The following is a 14,697-nucleotide window of genomic DNA, read 5'->3' as shown; positions in this document are numbered from 1 at the left end:
CAGAAGAAACAGCAGTACTTTGTGTAGTCAGATTGCAGACCAAGCAAGAGAGCAAGAACCTTCAAATTGCCACAAAGCTGCCACTGATGTTGGTCGTAGTTTATTCACCTTAAACGTTGTTTCATGTTTTCATAGGTTTCCTTCACATGGACTGCATGACCGACTGGAATTGATGGCTGAACATTACAGTTATGCAGCACAATAGATTTCAGACTCATCTTTGATGAATCAGTGAACAGTCTCCACTCATCTGGGTCATGAATGATGTTGAGGGCTGCCATCACACCATCACTGTTATTGTAGGCTACAAGATCACCTTCCACAAAGAAGAATGGGACAAGATCCTTGTGACAATCACAGAACATGAAAATCCTAACATCACCTGCCTGGAGATTCTACTGCTGTAGTCTGGAGCCCAACAGCTCTGCCTTACTCTTGGAGAGTTCCAAATCCATGACAAGGTCATTCAGTTCACCTTGTGTTATGAGGAGTGGTTCAGAGGTGGAGGATGGGAGAAAATATGGGTCATGTGATATTGATGGTTACGGGCTAGAAGTTTCGTCCTCTTCCTCTTCCTCATCTGACTCAAGTAAAAATGATTCAGGTGCATCAGGAACCGGCAGTCCTTTTCCATGGGGTACTGGGCGTATAGCTTATGGAATGTTTGGATAATGCACAGTCCACTTTTTCTTCTTAGACATTTTTCCCAACTGGAGGCACCATGCAGAAGTAACAATTGCAGATATGATATGTTGGTGCTTTCCAAATCATTGGCACTGCAAAAGGCATAGATTTCCTTTTCCTGTTTAACCACTGCAAAGATTTGTTGCACAAGTGTTGCAGCATATATGTGAGGCCCACCATTTGTCCTGACCTCCAATTTTGCAGCCAAAATAAAGATGATAGGCTTTCTTAACTATAGTGGTTATACTGAACTTTTGTGATGCAAAATTCACTTCACCACAAACATAGAAAAAGTTATCTGCATTTTTCACGCAAGTACGAGGCATCTCTGCTCACTTTGGCTAAACAGAAATGTGTCCCTTTGCAAGATCAAACACTAGCAAATAAGAGAGCATGACACTGTATGATCTCTAGATCTAATATAAGGCAATTTATTCAGCAGAGTGATGTAAGCGTAGTTATAATTTCATCATCCATAACTTCTAGGGTTAACATGATAAAATTCATATAATGTATACCACAATACCAGCCTCAGATTGCATAATTCATTGTTTTACATGAAAAGCAAGTACTGACCAAACCCAGTCATAGATTTATTCATAGCTCCTGTCAAAGATGTATTTAGTCATTTCTGTTTAAATTGAGATCCCTTCCATTTATAACTCACTTATCCTCCACCATTTCCAAGTCAAGGGCCATATATACTGATCCAGTATCATATTATTAAAACTAGAGCCAATCAACAATTTTAAACATCATTTTTGTTTTCGGTGACGCAGAATTAGTAAAGTTTGAATGCATTTATTTCAGAAGCGTTTTGGCTGTAGACCAGTATTTTTTGACTCCAGTTAATAAATTGCCACTTTATGTCCAGATCAAGGACGCACTTTCCCCTAACTTACCTTACCCTTTTCTAAATACTGATTTGTCGGAACTAAAGAAGTATCCCTTAACAACCCCAGAGACTTTCCTTTTTGTGTATTTTCTCAAGTTTCAGCAATCCTGGGAGTTTTATTGACATGGAAGCATGTTCTGTCTCCTTCCTTGCTGAATTTCACTCCGTTTTGATTGTAAATTAATATTTTATAGTGCAATAGACTTGATGAGGAAAGCAAGTTTCTAGTTTTTAACATGGGCAAATCATGTCACAGTTAAAAAGTTTTTTTTAAATTATATTTTTCTTATACAGTATGTGACCTAATTCTCTTGCTTTTCTGAGTCGCATTCATTCTTTAAAAGAGAAATGCAAATAAAGATCAATTCAGAGTTGTAGGATTATATTAGAAAGTGTGATGTTTAAATTTGCTGTTTTTGCTATGAATACAACAAAGATCAGCACCTGACCATTCCATTATTGGTTCTGGCTCCATCGTGACCCAGTACTGATTAATGCAGTGTATGTATCCTGGAAATAAGGTGGCTGTCACAGACCAATATCTGGTGATAAACATTTCCCAACATGGACAGACTTCTAGCCAGCTTTCCTGGTCCAGTCATCACCACCATAATAGGAGGTTTCTTTATTGTCCCACATTGCTGACTTATGTTTGCAAGCCCCTTCTCTACTCAGTCTTACAGTGTCCAGGGAAGACTCAGTCATTTATGTATCCATTGAAGACATGTACTGTTTTCTGCATGCATGGTTCTGTTCTCCTTCTCTTGCTGTATCATTTATCACTTTAAAATTTCTACATCCATCAATGTTTTAAACAAGGAAGACCAGCATCCTTTCAAACAGTTATCACAATCTGATTGAATCACTGGCATTCTGCACTGCTTCAGAAAGCATTATCAAGACTCAGTTGTCAACAGGCCTTTTAATCCAACTGTAATTGAGCCATGCACAAAACATTCACATGCTTGCCTTTCTCATTGAAGCCCATGCTATCAACAGAAATTTAGCAGGCGAGGGAATGTAAAAGCCATATTTTGTACACATGGACACTTGCTGGACAAGCAACAATATGTTCACAGCATTATAGCTATTGTTCTAAAGTTCAGTATGATTTCATTGCTGCATCAGAAGCCCATTCATACCTTGATTCCACCATTGAGACCAGCACTGTAAGACATACCTAAGAATCAGTCTCACTCATGACTTGGGTTCTCAACAGGGCAGCTTAACTTTTGCTCTCCAATTCCAGAGTTGGTTCTGTAAACAGCCAGCACATGGAGAGAGATGCATTCTTTTAAATGTTTACACAGTCAAAGATCATCTCAAGGCAACCTATTTGTCTTCCAACCTCATTTTCTCTAGTCACATAAATGAGTTAGGAAGCAGATCATCAAAGAGGCAACCATCTTGTAGGCCCAGAAACTCAGCCCCACCTGAGAAATAGGAAGAACCCCACTAAGGCACTCCAGATCGGTCAACCCTCCTCCAGAGTCTCCCAGGACAGCATTTGGTCCACACCACCCTTCTTCCAACAGTAAATGATGCCATATTTATGCTTCCCTTATCTAACATCTTGGTTGGAGGAAGATTTCAGCAGCTCATCACAGATGCCAACTTCCAGACAAGGGCAGTAGAGATTGTTTGCACCACAAATACAATGGAATTCTCAGTGATATCCAAGCTAATGAAACTTCATAACCAACCCTCAACACCATTTGAGAGGGACTCTCTGGTCAACATAGACCTACTTGTTTCTTCATGTTCCCATTCACAGTTCTTCATACAAATTGGTGAAGCTTGCTCCAAGGAAAAACACTCAGGAATCACATCAACATCTCTGATATTGATCTAACTGAACAGTGGTTTTCAAAAACACACCAAGATTCTTCTGAAAGAAAACACAGGCAGTTAGGCAAAGAATAGATAAACCCAGATGTTGACACTCATCTCCCATCCAAAAGAATAGATAAACCTAGATGTTGACACTCATCTCCCATCCAAAAGAATAGAAAAACCCAGATGTTGACACTCATCTTCCATCCAAAAGAATAGATAAACTCAGATGTTGACACTCATCTCCCATCCAAAAGAACAGATAAACCCAGATGTTGACACTCATCTTCCATCCAAAAGAATAGATAAACCTAGATGTTGACACTCATCTTCCATCCAAAAGAATAGATAAACCCAGATGTTGACACTCATCTCCCATCCAAAAGAATAGATAAACCTAGATGTTGATACTCATCTACCATCCAAAAAAATAGATAAACCCAGATGTTGACACTCATCTTCCATCCAAAAGGAGCTTTCTAAGTTCAGCTTGCTCCAAGACTTGCCTTCATTTTCCCATTTACAGTTCTTCCTGGAAATATATCATGCTTGCTCTCATGGAACCTCCTCTAGCATTCAGTCTTTATTCCAGATATTGATCTCCGAAAAACCTAAATCACAAACACAAAGTAAGCAGTTTTTTGTACAACAATATGAAACCTGTTGTTCATCTCTTTTTTCTCAGATTCCTGTTCAACATGGATACATTCAATTCTATCATATCTCAGCTTCATCTGGACCTGCATTTCACTAACTTTCTCAATGAGTTCACCTCCCACAGGATTATTCTTGACAATCTTGTGGTGTCTTCTATTGTATTGGATATCAGACCAGGAACCCCTAGACTTTAGATTATAATGGGGCTTCTTCTAAAAAAATAGGAGGACCTCATAGCTAGAGAGGTTTTTACAGTGGTGCAAGCAGAGAAACGTTTCTGCCTTTTTTACAGTAGTGCAAGCAGAGAAACATTTCTGCCTTTTTTACAGTAGTGCAAGCAGAGAAACATCTCTGCCTTTTTTACAGTGGTGCAAGCAGAGAAACATTTCTGCCTTTTTTACAGTAGTGCAAGCAGAGAGACATCTCTGCCTTTTTTACAGTGGTGCAAGCAGAGAAACATCTCTGCCTTTTTTACAGTGGTGCAAGCAGAGAAACATCTCTGCCTTTTTTACAGTAGTGCAAGCAGAGAAACATCTCTGTCTTTTTTACAGTGGTGCAAGCAGAGAAACATTTCTGCCTTTTTTACAGTAGTGCAAGCAGAGAGACATCTCTGCCTTTTTTACAGTGGTGCAAGCAGAGAAACATCTCTGCCTTTTTTACAGTAGTGCAAGCAGAGAGTCTGTCTTAAAATCTGAATTATCACATATCTCTCCTTTAGATTTTCAAGGAGAAGCCCTAATCACAAGCAAGGTCTACCATTCCATGATTTCTGACACATCTCACCATCATAGAAGGGAGGTCATAGTCAAGAACATAGACAATTTATCTTGACAGAAGGTTTTTACAATTTGTCCAAGATAGAACTTGCCCTGGGTTTTGTCATGGTTAAACAAGTCACCCTTTCAACCACTTTCTAAAGACTTGCTGGCACATATTTCATGTATGACCTGTTTCCTTGTGACCCTAGCCTTAGTAGGCAAAATCAGTGAAATTCTTGACTTGTCAAATCAAACTGAAATATCAGCAGTTTCGTCATATTGGCTTGAATTTACTGGAATATGAGATTTGGAGAAAGAGTATCACCTATGTGTACCAAAGGTGACATATGAGAAGTTTTGAGAACCAAAGGCTATTTCAGCAATAGAGAACTACATAGATATTACTTGCATAAAAAAATTTTGAATCAAAAGGAATATTATAAATCTCTCACTATAACCAGTCTTTCATTTTGAAATCAGTCCTCATTAGACCTTCTTCCCATGGGTGTCTTCAGGACTCTGTTAGGACATTGAAGTTGTACCGGCAACATGCTGAGTCGGTCATCACCAGAAGACCTTGTTTTAACAACACAGTGGAAGAATGGGTGATATTTCCACTTTTGCCCTGGAACTATTGTGTTATCTGCTGAGCTTACATGGAAATAACCTAGACCATATGAATTTCTTACGTGTTTTGGCTCATTAGGTTGGGACAATTGCCATCAGTATAGCATTTGAGTGAAATTTACCTGGCTGACATCTTTCAATGTGTGGGATAGAGGTCTGAATTCTCCCAACCATCCACCTTGCAGTTTTATCTTTGGAAGAGTGTCCACATCAGTATAACTAGTAGTAACTAGTGAATGACAGATATGGTGTCAGTGTCTCTGTCCAAGGGTTGACCAATTTTGTTTGGACTTTTGTCTCAGTAAGCAGATGCCAGAACAAGCTAAAAGACATGGTTAATGTATTTCTACTTAGGAGGACTGGGTTAGCCAGGTAGTTGTTATATTTATAATGCATTACATTCAGGTAAGTATTATTGGAGAAATAAGAGAGATTTATAATATTCCTTTTGATTCAAAAAATTTGTATGCAAGTAATATCTATGTAGTTCTCTATTGCTGAAAATAGCCTTTGGTTCTCAGAACTTCTCATATGTCACCTTTGGTACACACAGGTGATACTCTTTCTCCAAATCTCATATTCCACCTTAGTATGCACAAGTGAGCTTTCTCCAGATCCATTTGTTGACAGACTGACATTCACAAGTGCATCATACTTTCAAAACAGCAAACTTGGTATTAGTTATTGATTCAAAAATCACATTTTTTCAGTGTCTGAAAATTAAATAATAAAATTGGTTTTTACAGCTGATTTATTTGTAGAAATGTATGCTAACAAGCATATAAAGGATTCTCGATATTTGGGGAGTATGGCAAGTGAATCATTTTGATTGGAACTGCTATTCATCACCTTGGTCATCATTTTATGCTTCACTTAAGACTGCAGATAAATTGTACACTGGGGTAAAGTTTTTAATCAAATGCCCTCAAAATTCACAGTTATGCTTCAGTGTTTCTGTGGATACAGATAATTTTGGCTCTGGGGTCAGATGATAAAGCAAACAGGTGTGATTTTGCCAGTTTCAGAAAGGTCCATTGCACTAAAAATTAATGTCAGTTCAACAAATTGCATGTTTCCAAAGAATGCAACATAGTCCATGATAATGTTTTTTATATGTTGTGTCCAGGTTAGTGACTGACATAGGTAATGTTTTTTATGTTGTGTCCAGGTTAGTGACTGACATAGGTAATGTTTTTTGATATATTGTGGCCAGGTTAGTGACTGACATAGGTAATGTGTTTTTATTATGTGTTGTGTTCAGGTTAGTGACTGACATAGGTAATGTTTTTTTATGTGTTGTGTCCAGGTTAGTGACTGACATAAGTAATGTTTTTTATATGTTGTGTCCAGGTTAGTGACTGACATAAGTAATGTTTTTATATGTTGTGGCCAGGTTACTAACTGACATAAGTATATTAGTCTTGGTGCATCTAAATGTATAACTAATGCATCAGATATGTAGAAAAATGCAGGAAACATATGGTCTTCTGAGAGATGTAAGGTTCAGATAAGTGCTCTATTTTGATGTATTTGGTGGCATTTTTTAATTTATTTACAGATGAACTGATTACATTTTTTTATGCTATTTTAGTGATTTGTGCATTTTTAGAACTTTTTTATGCTTTTTAGTCAAAGACTCTGCCCATGCAAAATCGGCCCAACTTGGGCTATTAACATTGTGTCAGCATGTTTCTCTCTGAATGTAGAAGATGATATTTACATGCTGTTTGAAAAATTTGGATTTTTAAGAAAGATTTTTGCCTTTTGGACCCATAAAGTTTTTATTATCAAACTTTTGTTATTATGATTTTATGGAAACCACTTAGGCAATTAAGGTTTGCAGTGCAGGTGTATTTTTATATGGGGATCAATAAGATGTGTTACTACTGGAATGATTTTATAGTTGCTTTTTGAATCTTGACTTTTGCCTACGGGGGGTGGGGGGGGCATACAAATTCTATAAGCACAGACCTCATTGGATATATGAAGGTAAGATTGACATTGTACATGCAAACTTCGGCATAATGTGTGTGCTTATCATACTGACTCAATGTACTTTAATTATAAACTCCATTTCAGTTGCGGAATGCAATTCAGGGTCACTTAGATGCTGAAGCTGAGAAGAAGAAATTTAGAACAGAGAGCAGTAGTGAGGATGAAATTGAAGAAAGTGCAGATCCAGAACAGGTTGTAATTTCTGAACATCCAATGGAATTTCCTATGACCAGGGATATGAATCACAGGAAAAATAGCAACAACAGTATTGAGAAAGATGAACAAAGCACCTCTTCTGTGTGATGTCCAATCCATGATACTTTTATTTTGTCTAATGCAAGTCGGAAGTAAAATAGTTTGACACAAATGTCTTTGCAGAGGGCAAATGCAATGATTATATCATTAGCTGTGTGCACCTTCTCTCTCAGAAAAATTGATTTTGGAATTTTCTAGAATAAACTCTTCACAATATTATTGAAGCCACTTTGTAAAATGAAATTATTTAAAATGCAATTCTGCTGTTTAGGTGAAGGTATTTAAGAGTACAATTTACAAAGAACTTCCCACTGAAAATCTACAGCTGTGTGTCAGTAATAAAATCTTTCTTTAATGAGGAGTACTGTCAATATTATGTTTAAGACTGATTCATCTGCAGACTGCATAAACCAGGATCTCCTCCACATTATGTGCTGGTAGACCTTGGTCTGTGCAGTTTCATAGAAATTGTAAGTAGAACAAACAAAATAAACCCAGATCTGCCTCCACATTATGTGCTGGCAGACCTTGGTCTGTGCAGAACAAACAACATAATCCAGATCTGCCTCCACATTATGTGACAGCAGCTCAGAAGCATTGTTGTTTGAAGCTGAATTTGACTTATATGTGAGTACCATTGGTATGTTACACATCACTTGTCTTGCTATTGCCACATGAAACTGTATGCCAGTATTTTCAGTATATTTTGTCTCCATTAGGACAATTTTTTAAAAATGATTCCCAGTTCTAATCCATGTACATTTTCATCAATAACATTCAAATTAGTCTCAGTATGAGTAATATTGTAAAATTAAATCATGTATATCATAAATACTACTTTTTAAATCGGGTCTGACTTTAAATAATGATGACCCTGATCTGCCATCACATATTGTGCCAGCTGACTTTGGTCTATGTTGTTTGTTCTACTAATTACTCCAAGCAGACTTTATTAACCCAGATCTGCCAGCACATTATGTGATGGCATGTTAGGTCTGTGAAGTCAGCAGTCGGGTCCGACTTGTATACGAAACCATGCATCTAAAATTACGTGTGCTGTTCGTTTCTGAAGTTTATAAATCCTTTCAAGCACAGAATTAGCACAGTTTCCCCATACATTTGAACAATAATCCATTGTTGGAAGAATATATAACTTGTAGTATAGATTGCGAGTTTCCATAGGTAAATATTTCTTGATTCTGCTGAGTTGGGCAATTTTGGATGACAATGTTTTACAAAGCTTATCAATATGGTCACTCCATAATAATTATTGTCTAAAGACACACCTACAAGCTTTTCATGTTTGACATTTTCTAACGGATGATTACTTATTGCAAGAGATAGTTCTGGGTTACCTTACTGATGTAACTTTTGTGATGTACCCAAAATCATACATTTTGTTTTACCTTCATTAATTACCATCCTATTTTGTTGTGCCCAGTTTTGGACTCTAATAAGGTCTGAGTTTAATCTCATTTGGATAACTTCAGTATCAGAACTAGATGTATACAAGGTTGCATCATCTGCAAACAAATCTGTATTTGTGGATTCATTATTTAATGGTAGATCATTGATATAGATAAGGAAGAAGAGAGGGCCCAAAACTGAGCCTTGAGGGACCCCTGAATAAATAGTGTGAGTCTGAGAGCTAATATTGCCAATGCTTGCTTGTTGAGACCTTTGGTTTAGGTACGGTCTAAACCAGTTTAAAGAAGGATTGTTGAACCTGTAACAGTTCAACTTTTGCAGCAGAATTTCATGATCAACAAGATCAAAGGCTTTCTTGAAGTCAAGGAAAACAATCCCAGTCATATGTCCATTATCCATTTCCTTCAGCCAAAGATTAATTAATTTGTTAAGTTCTGTTTGGCACAAGTGGTACTTTCTAAATCCTGATCGAGCTTTATGAAACAGAGAGTATGTTTCAAAAAGTTATAGACCTGAATGGCTACATGCTTTTCAAATAATTTTGACAATACAGGTGGAATTGAAATTGGTCTGTAATTCCCTGGATCCTTCTTTTCTCCTTTCTTAAAGATAGGTGTAACCTTTGCACATTTCAATGTTTCTGGAACATTATCACTCCTTATACTTAAGTTTATGATATGTGTTAATGACTTTGTTATTACTGTTTCAACAGTTTTAAGGATTCATGGACCAATACCATCCAATCCAGAGGATTTATTAATATTCACCTTAATTAGCATATCAAAAACATCAGTTTCACTAACATTAGCTTTTGAAAAATAATTATCATCAGGAACTTTTGCTGTTATAAATAACAGAAGAGCATCAAGTTCAATTGGGATGTTAGTCTGGTTCTGAATACTGTTACTGGAGATGCTTATGAAGAAATTGTTGAACATTTCACAATGCCTTGTGGCTATATCATCATTTTGCTTAAGTCTAGGGGGAAAACAACTGTTCTTGTGTTGGTTCAGCTCTTTTAGATGCTTCCACAATGTCTTGGTACTCTTACTTTCATCAATAGCCTGTTTATAGTAGTTCTCTTTTGCCTTATCTAACATTGCTTAGTTCTATTCCTCCACTTTCTATAGCTTTTCATGTCTTTTTTCTTGTGGAAATTATCTCTTAGGTACCTAGCCTCATTGATCTCAGGGGTAATCCACTTGGGTGTAATTTGGTGTTTAACCCTTTTGTTTTAATTGGGGCATGCTTATCTAAGGCTGCATTGAACATCCGATACCATATGTCTAAGGCAATGTTGGTATCAACTATATTGCAGACTGATTGGAAGGGTTTACAAACTAAATCATTTAAGAACATTTCCTCATCAAACTGTCCCTGTATTGTATTTCAATGTGTTGACCAATTTTAGATGATTTCAGAACATGTTTAGTTATGCATGCTGGGTAGTGGTCACTCATTGCATATACTGGAACATTAATTTCACTTATGTTTTCATGTTTATTAGTATAGACATGATCAATGATAGTAGCAATTTTATCTGTTATTCTGGTTGGGTGTTAATTAATTGAGTAAAGTTGTAAGTTTCAAAGTTACTTATCTATGTTAATGGTGGAGTTTTCATGTAGTCAATGTTAAAATCACCTAATATGATAGTTTCTAAATCTTCCTTTAGTAATGCTTTTTGAATTTGCACCTCAAATCTATCAATCCAATCAGCTGTGGAACTAGGTGGCCTGTAAACTGAACATAAGAGTATTGGCTTTGATTGGGCAAGGATTACTTCAATCCAGATACCCTCTACCCCAATAGTCTCTAGATCAACATGTCTGTTTTAACTAATGGAACTGTCTACATAGAGAAGAATACCCCCAACCCCCCATGGATTCCCTATCTTTTCTTTCAAAGTTAAACCCCTGTATTTGGAGAGCCAAATCATCAGTATCATCAGAGAAAAAGGTTTCACATAGACCTAGAATTTTCACTGACCTAGTTTGCTGTAGTATTAACTTTATCTCATTCAGTTTAGGGAGGATGTGTGAATATTTAGGTTGATTACTTGCAGACCTCTTTTGAGGAGGCCAAACACATAATCAGAAGATTGATTTTTAGACATGTAAGGTATTGTTTTTAGACTTGACAGATTTCTTTTTATCACCTTGATTATTTACATAAACACATGAAGAAGATAACATAAAAGATCCATCTGTTGTACCATGACCACATGTAGTGGACACATGAGAATGTTCAATATGAGACTGATTTACATGCCTACAAAATGACATTTATATATTGGACACTTGAGGAGCCTGAGAGGGAGAAGTTACTTGAACAGTATCACATAGTTGTTTACAAGTTAACAAGTTGCACTTTGTACACAAATCAGTTAGTGCCTGAAATCTGTTTGTAGAATTATAATTATTACATTGAAAAGTACACACATATTCTAATGCATTTTGTTCCTGGATATGTGTTGCAAAGGCCAGTACATCATTGCCTTCTACCGATTGGTATGTGCACAACTTTTTCTTATGGCCTAGTTTCTTACAAAGATCATAATCTGTTTTCCATGCAGACACCGCTGTGTTACATGACCGTGTTCTCCATAATACAGGCAGTTTTATGACTCGTGCCTAACCCGTTTAATAAGTCTTATGTACTGGTCTATATTCCTAAGGACCAAGGCAGTACCTCTTCTTGACAAATGGATTCGGTTTTATTGGTATAATTGTTGGTTCACTCAATTGTCTTTGAAGAAGGTAAAGTATTTGGAAATTTTCACACAGTGTACTTGTATAATAATTTAACGGAGTGATAAGTACATCCCTTCTCAGCAGTAGACCTGAGATGATTATTTTACACTCTGTGTTTTTGGACCTGATAGCATACAACAAGCTTTCATTATCATCCTCAATGCCCTTTAAAGGATGGTCATTACTGTAATTATTGCCAGCAATGAGAAGAATTACAGTATGATATGGTGACATATCCATTTCCAATATTTTTTTCTGTAATAGTATTAATAGTTACTCCTATTTCGGTTTTTACATCAGTTTTATATAATCCTTGTTCTTACTCTTTTGATTATTGATCATCCTATGAGAAGAGATCTGTCTCTAATCATGTTGCTGATTTTGATAAGTGGGGGATTCAAATGCATTGCTTGGACTGCAACTTCTTGATTTCAATGACTAGACTGACTGAAAGTTTCGTAATTGCTGTATTCACTATTTGTATTTCATTTAGCTTCATGCTGTGGGTAATTGGAGGTTGTCTTTAGAGCAGTTCCTTCTGTACCAGGATCTTATGTTGAGTGAGACGCATGATGGTCAGTGTTTACAGTATGTGCTTTAACTGATTTTTGGCTGTGCTCATCTAATACCTGTAGATGAATCATCTTGTTTAACTGATGAGATTGAGGTAGAGTCTGTTTGTGTGTATAATGATATTTTTCTAATAGCTGGTTTTGGTATGGTCTGAGTGCCCTGACATGCTCTTGTATTTTGGTTGTTTGACATGTTTATGTATTGTATTGTCTGAGTTTCCTGGCACACCATTATTGCACCTAGTTTATCCATTTGAAGGCTTTGTAGACTCTTTGATTTTAGAGCAGAGAGTTCATGTTCTAACCTTTCTACTTGGGCCTGGAGATTGTTAATTTTTCCTATCTTTTCACAAGATTTTATTTTTCCATAATACTTGTATGCAGGCAATCTTTGCTGTCTTCCAATGCTACCGATTTTTTGTGTGCTTGGTAATGTTGTAACCACTTCGCAATATTTGTATTAAATTGTCATATTTTATAAGATGCCTTAAGACATTCTATGTTAATACTTTTTATATTTTGTTTTCTTTATTCCATTTGCACTTAAAGAGGATAGATGTTTTCTTTGAGAAAATTGAATTCTCAGGTCTAGAATAAAATTGATTTGCATGAATTTCAATCACATCTGAGCTTTTCCCTGGAGGACTGCCTGCCACTACTGATGAATATTTTGTTCCTTCTGTCATTCAGTCATTCAGCAGTTATTGAATGGGCACAATGGAGTATAAACAATTGGGTTACAGTGCAGTATAAACAATGGGGTTACAATGGGGTATAAACAGTGGGGTATAAACTATGGGGTTGCAGTGGGGTATAAACAATGGGTTACAATGGAGTATAAACAGTCGGGTTACAATGGGTATAAACAATGGGGTTACAATGGGGTATACACAATGGTGTTACAAGGGAGTATAAACAATGGGGTTGCAGTGGGGTATAAACAGTGTGGTTACAATGGGGTATAAGCAATCAGATAAGCAGTAGCTTATAGATCGACATATTTTCTCCATGCGATGAATCAGTATTTTTCCAACATTGACACAGCTACCATGACATACTTTGAATCAGTATTTTTCCAACTTTGACCCAACTACCATGACATATTTTGAATTGGTAATTTTCCAGTTTTGACACAACTACCATGACATACTTTGCATTGATGATTTTTTTCATCATCTTACTCTTATGTCTGGATTATTTGACATGCTTCTGATGCAGTCCATTGATAACTTATTGAATATGTATTTGCATTTTTCTGTTGCTGTACAGTTTTCTTATGAGAAAGCTGAAACACATATAGAACATAGTTTGTTCTGATGTAAAATTTTACCATAGTATAACACTTATTCTTAAAGTTTGCTAAAACTTTTGTGAAATATCAGACAGATTATTTAAGCCTGTATAAAATTTAATGATTTACATAATAGACTATTTCAGCTTGAGTGAAATTTAGTGAATGACACAAGTCTTTTAAACTTGTGTAAAATATAGTGGATTACATAACAAACTATTTCAGTGTGTATAAAATTTAGTGAATAACATTATTTTAGCATATACACATTTTATGGATAACCTCACATAATGTACCATTTCAGCTTGTGTAAAATTAGTAGATGACTTGATTTTCTCTTAAAAATTGTAAACTGATTTACAGTTAGTCATTATATTTTCACAAACGTAAGTTTTACAAAAAGATTTAAATTCACTAAATGTATTCATGATCGTAGCAGCATGGCTATACATTGTGCAAATTGCAAATGGGATAATGATGAAAATTATTTTGTAGATTTGCTGAATTTCTAGAATTTTCGAAATTGTAATACTATGGCTAAGAGACTGATAAATGTAGGTAGTTTCATCTTGTAGTCTCAAAGTCCATTTTATTTATTCAGTATGTATTTACTGGACACATTAGCTGTAGATACAAAAATATAATAAATATAAAATTTCTTTGAATTGGTGTTGCATGTATATGTTGCATATGAGTAAATAACTTTATATTATGTATAAAAGTGTAATGATATAGTTAATATACTGTGATAAAAATGAGCTGTATCATCATCTTGTAGACTCAGAGTCCATTTTATTTATTCAGTATATGTTTACTGGGTGCATTGGATGTAGATATAAAAGTCTAGTAAGATCAAAATTCTTTGAAATGGGATTGCATTATTGCATTATGTGAATGGGATTGCATTATTGCATTATATCAGTGGGATTGCATTATGTGAATGGGATTG

General features: G+C 35.9%; 1 protein-coding gene across 1 annotated transcript in view; it reads left to right on the top strand.

Annotated features, from left to right (window-relative positions):
* Positions 1–9,954, top strand: part of LOC149781848 (chloride channel protein 2-like) — a 111,962-nt gene extending 102,008 nt beyond the window's left edge. The window contains exon 26 of the mRNA XM_089936036.1: positions 7,534–9,954. Within this exon, the coding sequence (XP_089792162.1) occupies positions 7,534–7,752 (219 nt within the window). The 3' untranslated portion in view covers positions 7,753–9,954. The remainder of the gene's footprint in view (positions 1–7,533) is intronic.
* Positions 9,955–14,697: the final 4,743 nt, after the last annotated feature.

This window comes from Sinohyriopsis cumingii, chromosome 15 (genome assembly GCF_028554795.1).
Source record: "Sinohyriopsis cumingii isolate HCF-2022 chromosome 15, ASM2855479v2, whole genome shotgun sequence".
Taxonomy (NCBI): Eukaryota; Metazoa; Mollusca; class Bivalvia; order Unionida; family Unionidae; genus Sinohyriopsis; species Sinohyriopsis cumingii.
The sequence above is the reverse complement of the archived record's forward strand: the minus strand, read 5'-3'. Positions and strand labels throughout refer to the sequence as shown.